The 11,076-nt window shown below is 41.9% G+C and overlaps 1 protein-coding gene across 1 annotated transcript in view; it reads left to right on the top strand.

Moving 5' to 3' along the window:
- scap (SREBF chaperone) overlaps positions 1-10,938 on the top strand; it is a 32,266-nt gene extending 21,328 nt beyond the window's left edge. Inside the window, exons 15-23 of the mRNA XM_034298080.2 lie at positions 135-336; positions 671-786; positions 1,327-1,780; positions 2,208-2,293; positions 2,409-2,491; positions 2,691-2,857; positions 3,955-4,035; positions 4,301-4,507; positions 6,724-10,938. Of these exons, the coding sequence (XP_034153971.1) occupies positions 135-336; positions 671-786; positions 1,327-1,780; positions 2,208-2,293; positions 2,409-2,491; positions 2,691-2,857; positions 3,955-4,035; positions 4,301-4,507; positions 6,724-6,969 (1,642 nt within the window). The 3' untranslated portion in view covers positions 6,970-10,938. The remainder of the gene's footprint in view (positions 1-134; positions 337-670; positions 787-1,326; positions 1,781-2,207; positions 2,294-2,408; positions 2,492-2,690; positions 2,858-3,954; positions 4,036-4,300; positions 4,508-6,723) is intronic.
- Positions 10,939-11,076: the final 138 nt, after the last annotated feature.

Here is an 11,076-nt window from a genome sequence, read left to right as displayed (position 1 = left end):
ACTTAGAACCACACTTTTATAAGTTAAAAATTAAGAATTGTGGTGAGTGTATGGAATAAATGATGCTGTAACAGAGTGTGTGGTCTCACTGTGTGTGTGTGTGTGTGTGTGTGTGTGTGTGTGTGTGTGAGCAGGGTTGCTGCACTGGGCCTCTTCGCCGGGGTTCTCCTGGTTCTCCTGCTCTTCTGTCTCTATCGTGTTCTCTGTCCTCGTAACTACGGACAGAATGGAGTCCAACATGGCCGCCGTCGCCGTGGAGACCTGCCCTGTGACGAGTACGGCTACTCGCCGCCGGTCAGCGAGATCTCACCACTGCTGCTCAGAGGGCATAGCATGGTACACACACACACACACACACACACAGCAACTCCAGCAAATGAAAAGGAAACATGATTGTAAACGGTTTCATCTTTTACATTATTTCTGAGTTTACACAAACATAATTAGCATATTTTAAAAAAAAACCTTTGTGGGTTAGCGTTAGACATGAGGCAGGGATGATGATGTCTGTGTGTGCCGAGGGTAAAACTGCTGATGTTGCTAATGTTGTAGCTTTATTAATGTTGCTAATGTTGTAACATTGCTAATAAGGCTTACTGTAACTCTCTCTTTCTCTCTCTCTCTCTCTCTCTCTCTCTCTCTCTCTCTCTCTCTCTCTGTCTCTCTGTAGGATATCGAGTGTTTAGCGAGTGATGGTATGCTGCTGGCCAGCTGCTGTTTAGCAGGACAGATTCGTGTTTGGGACGCGCAGACCGGGGACTGTCTCACTGTCATACCTAATAATGGGTACACACACACACACACACACACACACACACACACACACTAACACACTGCAGTTCACAATGTCACAATGTGAGCCATTACCTAATTCTCTCTCTTCTCCTTTTCTGTCTTTCTCTCCCTGTCTTTTTCCATCTCTCTCTCTTGCTCTCCCTCTCTCTGTCTCTCCATCTTTCCTCTTCTGTCTCTCCCCTTTTCTTTCTTACTCTCTGTCTGTGCCTTTCTTTCTTCTCCTTTCCTTTTCTGTTTCTCTCTGTCTGTCTTTCTCTTGCTCTGTCTCTTTCTTCTCCTTTCCTTTCCTTTTTCTCTCTGTCTATCTTTCTCTTGCTCTGTCTCTCTCTTCTCCTTTCCTTTTCTCTCTGTCTGTCTTTCTCTTGCTCTGTCTCTCTCTTCTCCTTTCCTTTTTTATCTCTTCCTCCTTTCCTTCCCCCTTCTCTCTCTCTCTGTCTCTCTCTCTCTCTCTCTCTCTCTCTCTCACACGTGGTCTCTCACTCTCTCTCTCACACTCTCTCTCTTTCTCTCTCTGTCTCTTTCTCTCTGTAGTTTGAGAAGGAGCAGCAGTAGTGGATGTTGGGATCAGCGTGACGGCTGGGATCACTACGACCCCGACTCCTCCCCCAGGGCGGAGTCTTGCACCACGTCCACGCCGGTTAGCGAGTATGCGGTGCGCCGGAGGCCGACCCGCCCCGCCATGTTTGTGGACCAGCCGGACCTCACGGCGCTGATAGACACCAACTTCAGCGAGCTGCCTCCATCACACGCGCCCTCAGACTGCGGCTTCGACTTCGGCGGCCTGGTGGAGAGGGCGTATAAAGAGCACGAGGCGACGTCGCCTCCGGCAACAATGCCCACGCCGCTTCCCCCGACTCCGCCCACTCCACCGGCCCCGCCCACTGAGAGGCTGAGCATGCCGTCAGGAGACTGGGAGAGTTCAGTGTGGTCCATGGAGCTCAGGGGAAACCTGATCGCTGCAGGGAGGAGCAACGGCAAACTGGAGGTCTCTCGCGCAGACACACACACACACACACACACACATACACACACACACACACGCGCATGTGGCTGAACTTGTCACGTGATCATTTATATAAGACTTGCACAGTGTCCCACTGACGTAATATAAGTGTGTCACATTAAAATAAATTACTATAATAATCTCTAAATGTTAAATCATCGTTCTGTCTCATTCTGTCTCTCTATTCATTTCTCTCTCTTTCTGTCTGTCTGTCGCTCTCTCTCTATCTTTCTCAGAATCTTTTTCTCTGCTCCTGTCTCTCTCTCTCTCTCTCTCTCTCTCTCTCTCTCTCTCTCTCTCTCTTTTATTGGTGAAAAATCTTCATCAGAAACAGGAGAAGAGACAAAGACAGAATGTCAAATGTAAATAAGATGTCTCTGTGTGTGTCTGTGTGTGTGTCCTCCTTCAGTTGTGGGATGCTGTGGAGGGACTGCTGCGGTGTTGCAATGAAGACGGATCCTCGGGAATCACCGCCCTGGCTTTCCTTAACAATAGGCATGCTTATAACACACACACACACACACACACATATCTAACACACACACACACACATATCTAACACACACCACTGTATCCTGATCGTGACTCTTTGCTGGTGTGTGTGTTGCAGGATCGTTGCAGCTCGTCTGGATGGTTCTCTTGATTTTTTCACCGTGGACATCAACAAGCCGCTGGGTTTACTGCAGCACCGAGGTGAGACACACACACACACACACACACACACACACACAAACCACTAAATACCCTTATACACACACACACACACACTCTTAACACGATGTGTCCCTTTAACACTAAATGTGTAGTAATTTAACCAAGACATGTTTGTATTAATAATAAGTAAGTGTCTTAGACTGTTAAGTGTGTGTGTGTGTGTGTGTGTGTGTTCCAGGGCCCCCGGGTTGTAGTAGTCTGCCGCCGTCGCCGTGTTACAGCAGCGAGGATGCGATCAGCTGCCAGCTAACACGCTCGGTTCAGTGCGCTCACCAGAAACCCATCACTGTGCTCAAAGCTGCAGCGGGTCGAGTCGTCACAGGCAGCCAGGACCACACCGTCAGAGTAAAGATCTCTCACACACACACACACACACACACACTGGGGTTGGAAAAGTGGCCTGTCACACCGCCAGAACTCGATTGATCCCGCTTGCTAGCATGACTAGCACTAAATAACCCTTACCTGTTCTTCAGTGTTTCGTCTCACGTGGGTTCTGTAGATTTATGCTGCTGCTGTAATCATAAACACTGTCCTGTCGCTCACCCCAGGATTCTTCTCTCAGTGTGCGCATACCCGACACCTTCGTTTTTACACTTCTGCACCTCTATACTGTATTGTATATTGTTTCTCCTCATCACTGTTCGTCTCCGGCTTTCTCTTTACGGATCTAAATCTGAATCCGGATTTCTGTAAAGCTGCTCTGTTGTTAAAAATGCTATACAAATAAAACTGAATTGAGTTGAAGCATAACAGTAGAACTAGTAAAAATTAAATCAGGGCTTCTCAAACCTTTTGCAGTCAGAATTTCCAAGGACCCCCTTATGATCCTGGCACAATTTAATTTTCACAAAAATAGAGCAATTATTCATATTTAAAAGCTATTTGTCAAACCTGAACGCTCTTAAAATATCTCATAATATGAAATCTCAGGATATTATACGTGTACGTGTACTGGTAGAGTTTGGACTATACGCGCATTCACATGCACAGCGCTAGTTCCGTTACACAGGATGTGACATCACACTGACAAAAAAGAATAGAATTGAAGCTGACTGTACTGTTCACTTTATGAAGAGTTTCATCCTCGTTAAATTTCCGTTGTCCTCTTTACCAGTAATGACGGTTTCCTGGGAATTGCCTCGGACTCTTCCTTGTCGATTTCTGCTTCAAATCTTCCTGAGATTTCCTTAGACTTGAATTCACACGTAACATCTTACTGCCCGATTACTTACTGTTATTCTCCTGCTGAAATTAGACGTGAAAGACATTTTACTCTCTCTCTCTCTCTCTCTCTCTCTCTCTCTATGTGTGTATGTACACTTCTGTATACTCAAAATGCTTACACTAGTACACACCGTTTATTCTTTCGGGACTCTTCTTCCTAAAGACGTCCTTGGATGAACAGACACGTGTATAATTTTGGTGCTGTTGTTCTGCAGGTGTATCGTCTGGAGGATTCCTGCTGCCTCTTCACCCTGCAGGGTCACTCAGGTGGCATCACCGCCATTTATATAGACCAGGTGAGCACGACCTGAACCTCCGCTTGACCTTGACCTCCCAACTTGTCTACAGGTTTAATTATGACCCAAAGTGTGCAAAAGTGACGCAGGTGTATCGCATGAATAATAATGATAATAATAATAATAATAATAATAATAATAATAATAGACTTTGGTTATATGATCCTGTCCTGATTTTTATTTTGCTGTTCTCAGATCAGCCATAAGAGGATATTCTGAACACAATGACCGTGTGTGTGTGTGTGTGTGTGTGTGTGTGTTGTAGACGATGGTCCTGGCCAGCGGGGGGCAGGATGGTGCCATCTGCTTATGGGACGTCCTCACAGGAAGTCGTGTGAGCCATGTTTATGGTCACCGCGGCGATGTGACGTCGCTGGTCTGCACTACTTCCTGTGTGATCAGCAGCGGGTTGGACGATCTCATCTGCATCTGGGACCGGAGCACCGGCATCAAGCTCTACTCCATACAGCAGGTACGCAAAAAACAACAACAACAAAAAAAAAAACACAAAACAAAAACCAGCGATTTCCTGTTTTACATCTTTGTCTATAATCACAGAGTGCAGTCCTGAAAAAGCTCGGTTCAGTTCCAGTCAGAGTGATGAAGCTGATTAACAAAATCACATTAACACGGTTTTAAAAATGTGCAGCTTCAGGGTTGGACTGCAGCTTTAACGCTAATGTAGCTAACACGTAATTGAAGCCAGTAGCCTCCAGTTTAGCAAGCTGCAGTAAAACAGACTTTCTGAAACAGTAGTAACTCCATCACTTTTATCCTTAGACTCGGGTCAGGGTAAGGGGCGTGGCCTAAAGTCTTAGGGTGGAAGATCACATTTATTAGTTCACATTTGATTTGTATATTTAATTACTGAATGTTATCCGATTTATATTAAATTTAAAAATAATCGGGATGGCAACACCTTAGCCTTCATCTTGAACACTGTAGTAACCACCTAGCAACATCATAGCAACCTCATATAATCCATGTGGGACACCATGACAACCACCTAGCTAGGCCCTAGCAAATGCCTGGTATATCATAGCAACCACAAATCAACACCTTAGCAATCACCTGGATCACTATAGTAACCACCAAGCAACACTCTACCAACCACCTAGAATTCATCCCGGATAACACCAACCACTTAGAAACCACATAGCAACACCCTAGCAAACGCCTGTGATACCATAGCAACAAACTAGCAACAAACTACCAACCACCTAGAATTCATCCTGGATAACACCAACCACCTAGAAACCACATAGCATCACCCTAGCAAATACCTGTGATACCATAGCAACAAACTAGCAACAACCTACCAACCACATTGAGTACCATGGCAACCAAGCAAAAGCCCTAGCTACTCCTTAGCAACTCCAGGAGACTTTTCTAGTTTATTCTTCTGGTTCTTCTGTGCCAGATGATGATATTTATTAATTTTTTTTTTTGAGGTGAGGTTTGCGTAATGCTAAACTGGAGGTTATAGACTTCCATTATTTGTTAGCGGTGTTAGCCTCGTGGCTCCTCAAAGCGCAAGACGCAAACTTCAGGCACCAGTGTGTCTTGGCTATTCGACTACGTTTGTGGTGAAGATGAACGTTTTTATTTTTGGCCAGACAGGTGTGTTTGAAGCGAATTTCTGAGCCTGATCTCTCGGTTTGGAACTGAACCTGAACGTTGATGTGATGTTTGCAGTGCTTAACCTGCGCTGCTTACAGTGATGTGTGCAGCTGTTCTGTGTGTTTACAGATCAGTTCCTGTTCACCCTCCTGCTCTTGTCGATATTGTTGCTGCTTCGGCACATCGCTATGCAAGAAGGTTTTAAAGCAACGAAAAGGCTTTTAGTTGTCGATTGCTAACCCAGAAAGGCTAAACTTGCTAATAACGAATGAGATCCTGTAGAGATCTAGCTGCTTAGCATTATTCAAATAACATCATGCTAACAGTCCCTCTCTAGCTTTCTGTTTGTGTAGAATTAAAATCATGGCTGTACCTGAAATCTGAACTCACAACCTTCTGATAACTAGCATAGAACCCTAAAGTGATAGTTTACCAAAAAAAAAAAAAAAATCTCCATAATGTCCTTGTTACGCAAAATGTAGTCGCGCCGAAGCTGTTGAATTCTGGATCCTGATTGGTCAGAAGGTGTTGATTCATTTTCTATAACAGCAGCTCTGACAAATTTATATTAACACGCTCACTCTAACGCATTATCGTTTCTATAGTAACCTCGTACACCACTTACCGTTTACGTTTTCCGTAACGAGAAATGTGTGTGTAAGATTTATGGAAGGAGTCTCCAGTGTCAGCACTTCGTAACAGTCATTTAATTTTATTTAAACAGTTATTTAATGAATTAAAATTGGAATCGTCGTGAGGTTGCTGTGGTGTAAGAGGAATAAAACTCTCCAGAACGTGCTGTTATGGGAAAATAATCAACTTCAGGGTGGTAACAGTAACTCCGCTTCTCACACCACGCCGTCACTGAGCGCGTCTCGGCTGATCGACTACATTTACTGTAAAGAGGAAGTCAAATTTTTGGCTGAATTATTCCTTTAACTGATTATTATTATTATTATTATTATTATTATTATTATTATTATCATCAGCCATGTGAGCGTGTGAGAGATACGAAGCGCGAGTGTAAGCTTGACCCCCAGCTGTGTTTTTCTCCTGTTTCCTCCACAGGAAGTGGGCTGTGGCGCCAGTCTGGCAGTGATTTCCGAGAGTTTATTAGTGACCGGAGGTAACGGCTGCGTGTCGTTCTGGGACCTGAACTACGGAGACCTGCTGCAGACGGTGTATCTGGGTCAGAACAGCGAGGGGCAGCACGTGCGGCAGCTCCTCGTGCTGGAAAATGCCGCCATCGTGTGTGACTTTGGCAGCGAGCTCAGCCTCGTCTATGTGCCCTCTGTACTGGAGAAGCTGGACTAAACACACACACACACACAGAAGTTTAGAAGTGTGTGTGTGTGATGGACTGTCGTCTCTGCTTGGGCTTTTACTTCCTGTTTCTTTCAGGAAAAGCAGGAAGTGCAGGTTTGGACAGAAATTGTGTATAAATAAAAATACACAATGATTTGAAAGATGAGAGAATGAGAGAGAGAGAGAGAGAGAGAGAGAGAGTGAGAGAGTTTTAAAGCCCTGGGGATTTTTTTTTTAATAACATGCCAGTAGTGGGACAGAAATAGGGCATGACATTTGTGTGTGTATGTGTGAGTTCTTGCTTTTTTTTTTTTTCTAAAGGAAGACTGGACCTTAAGAGCTTTTTTTATATTTTTTGCTAGAAAAAGACTCAAAAAAAAAAATCAAATCGCAATGTATTTTTTACACGCGGGGTGAACGGGACGCTGAGCATCGCTGCCTGAAGAAAGAGAGCTGTGTGTGTGTGTGTTTAAGAGCGAGATGTAGACGTTTACATGGAGAATAACTGCTGATGAGTGTGTGTGTGTGTGTGTGTGTGTGTGAGTGAGAGAAAGAATTGTTCCTAAGGCTTACTGTAATTAGATGAACCTGTAAAGGAGGTGTGTTGAGCGAGTGTTGAGGGAGACGTGTCACTTTTTAATATTTAAAAAAATCCATTATTTATTAGTGATAAATTCTAACCGTTTGTACAAAAATGCTAAACTCTCATTTATTATTGTCAGATCTTTAATGTATAAAAGGCGCTGACTAATTTAAACTTTAATTATATAATAGTATTCATTTGGACAGTGAGGGTCTGCTTTCTTTAATTGTGAAATGAGTTTTTCTTTCTCCAGTTGGTTGGACGGGAGAGAAATGACAGCACTACTACTGAACTGATGATCATACATTAGGGGTGTAAACCTCAGGCTTCAACACGAGATATGATATTATTCCGATTCTTAATACAATGATCCGATATTTTTAACGATTCCACTGAATCTGCTACGATATGATACAATACGATTCGATTTAGTAGCCTCCGGTCGACGTGTGATGAAATTTACAGCTAATTGGCAAATAATGATGACAAAGAGAAGGACTATTTTATTATTTTATACACACCAGTTGTTTGTCCCTTTTCTGATAATAATCAGATTAAAATTGTTGCATTGATTCATTTCGGTCGTTGTCTTTAAAATCGTCCGATCGTTACGCACCTACTATGCTGAAAACCCGGATTCGTAACCCGATTTATCCGCCCCACGTTTTGTTTTCTAAAAAAGAATTGACTTTAACTCAGTAGAGAAAGAGTAGTCTCCTGTCAACAGTACGTCGTTTAACTCATTATCAGTTCACACCTTCGGTTCTTAGCGCATCAGCTTCATTCAGCTGGCAGAGTTTGTCATAATAATTCATTATAACACCATCGTGAACATAGTGTTGAAAATGATTTCTCTGTCTTCATTTTTAAATGATGTGGGATTTTAAATGATTCTTAGGGATGTGCTGATAATCAGTTACATCGTACATCATGATACGATATTACCAATGTGAGCTCTACAGGAGGATCGAACCCGACCTTCTCGCCACAGCCCAGGTTTGATTACGCTAAAGATGAAGTGTAGTCCTGTCATAAACCATGAGAACAGCTTAGACTCGTAATAATGCTGAGAAGTATTTTATATGCACATGCTTGACCTACATTTTTCCTTTTTTTCTATACATATCATAGAACGAGTGGAATTTTTTTTTTTTTTTTTTTTAAGTATTTTCTTAACAGTTTTGTCCTTTTATTTATTTACTTTTTTCCACCTGAATGTCTACCCTGGAGTTAAAGCAGATAATCACAGACGGTTCCTTTAAAAAACACTACGCATAGAGAAGAAAGTCAGCGTCACCAGGAAATGCTTCGTGTAATCAATGTGTTTTTTTTTCTCAACGAATAATTTTTTAAAGCCTCCTTTCAAATTTCGACGTTCGACCAAATTGTAATTTTGATGTCATTTTAGTTAAACCTGACTCTGCAACATGCACTGCATTCACACCCTTAAAGCTGAGTAGAAACGCACAAAACAGCACAGATATGTTAAATTATTAGCAATATGAATGTAAATATTAAGGTGTGTTGCTGCGTGGAGAGATTTAGTTTGTGTGTGTGTGTGTGTGTGTGTGTGTGTGTGTGTGTGGGTGCAGTTAGTTTCCAAAGCTGTGTAGTTTGTTTGGTAGAAATGTGAATGATGTTTTTATCCATATTTCTTTCTTTTGTGTGTTTTTAGATGAGTTGAGAATGACAGTAGCACAGATACTGGGGTTATTAGAGATGATGATGATGATGATGGTGATGATGATGATGAGCTCTAAAGAAATGCGAGACGGTGTGTTTCGAAGTGTGTGTTCCATTAAGTAGGGTTAGGCTGCTTTCACACTTGATGTCAATGAACTTTTCTGAAATGTTAAATCTTTTTCAATTTTACAAGCTTTGCTATGGCCAAAAAAAAATAAATTCTAAAATCATAATTAAATTATTAACAAATTATTCTATCTGCATCCATGAATTCCGCATGCCTTTTTGTTTTGGTAAAATGTGCGCTGGTGGTTGAGAAAAAAACTCCAAGTGTGAAAGCATCCTTAATGTATGTTTAGCATTTAAGCTTTAGAAAGTTCATTTGTGAAATGCACCTTCCATTCCAAGTTTGGGTTTTTCAGTCAGAAACTAGGGCTAATATCATGGATTTTTTTTTTATTTTTATTTACTACCTGTTCAAAAACAGGAACCAAACTTGTGGTTCTGGTTCATTCTCCATTAACTTAAGGAATGACAGTGACTGTTAAAGTGACTGCATCATCATTACAACCACGATAACGCACTTGTTAAGTTCAGCATGGTGATTAAATGTTGGTTCTTTGGTTCAGAAGTTCAGATCAGCTGTAGCTAAATATCTGATGTATCGTTTCACAGATGAAGGAGTTTTAAATTTCCACGACTTGTCTTTCATCGGAAACAGCAGCACCAACAACAAACCAGACTGTTTTGGTCTCTTTTGTGTGATACAAGACCAATTAGCTGTAAACAGAAGGCCATCTTGATGCCAAGCCTGAGCTTTTTTGATGTACCAAAAATACTCATTGTACTGGCTCCTTTGGTACCGGACTAGTGGAGGAAAAATTTGATTGAAAAAGCACTGGTCCACTTTTCTGGTGCTAAAGGCTCTACTTTGTGCAGTGGATAAACGCATGCGGATTAAATAAGGCTGTTAATTAAGGATGGGCAATGTGACCATATGCAAGATACAATCTTCTGACCGACTGCACGTTTCACATACATGGTTATGTGCAGGGCCTGAAAGTCTGGTAAAGTTCAGAATTTGATTTCCAAATCTGGAAAAATTGGGAAGTTAGCGAATGTTTTGGGGGGAAAAAAACAGATGTTTGTTCAAGTTAGATCTAAGATACCAGTAAGGTTCTACATCACTTGTCCATAGACATTCCCTTATTTTCAGCTTCTAAAGAATGTGAAACCTCAATGTGAATAGTCTGAATTAAGATAGTCAATGTGAATAGTCTGAATTGGAAAAGATCAGGATGTTTTTCACTGAAATTTCAGGAACTTCACTAGAGACAAATTAAATCCCATTAAACCCAGTGGTGTCAGACCGTCTAACTAAATTTGCATATTTCTGAGCAAACAAGAGTAGTATACTTGTGTAAAACCAATTGCGCACTGTGTCATGAAAATAATGTTTGCCATTCCTGGTACTGACTGGGTTTCCTAAAATAGATGCTTGGAAATTTCATACACCCTTAATCAGATTACCATGCCCACTATTTAAAAAAAATCAGTCACACATGTTTTAGGCCAGTGTCGGTATGCAAATGCTGGAAAGTTGCACTGTATACTTCAGGAAGGAGGGTACAGCAAATACTCTGTTCCATTTTTATTAACAGGGCAAAGGTTTTTGTACTAATATGCAAATAAAGGTTTACACACCTTGGTTATTTGCCTGTCGGGTCTTGTTAATGTGATGCAGCTATATAACACGACGAGAATCAACACTTCGGCGTGACCGGGAAACGGAGGAGTGGGTTAATGACGTTTAAAGGTTGAAACCTGTGCAATTATTCTGTTCTTTCCAA

Source organism: Pangasianodon hypophthalmus, chromosome 22 (assembly GCF_027358585.1).
Source record: "Pangasianodon hypophthalmus isolate fPanHyp1 chromosome 22, fPanHyp1.pri, whole genome shotgun sequence".
NCBI lineage: Eukaryota > Metazoa > Chordata > Actinopteri > Siluriformes > Pangasiidae > Pangasianodon > Pangasianodon hypophthalmus.
Note: the sequence above shows the minus strand (reverse complement) of the source record. Positions and strands in the feature narration are given on the sequence as shown.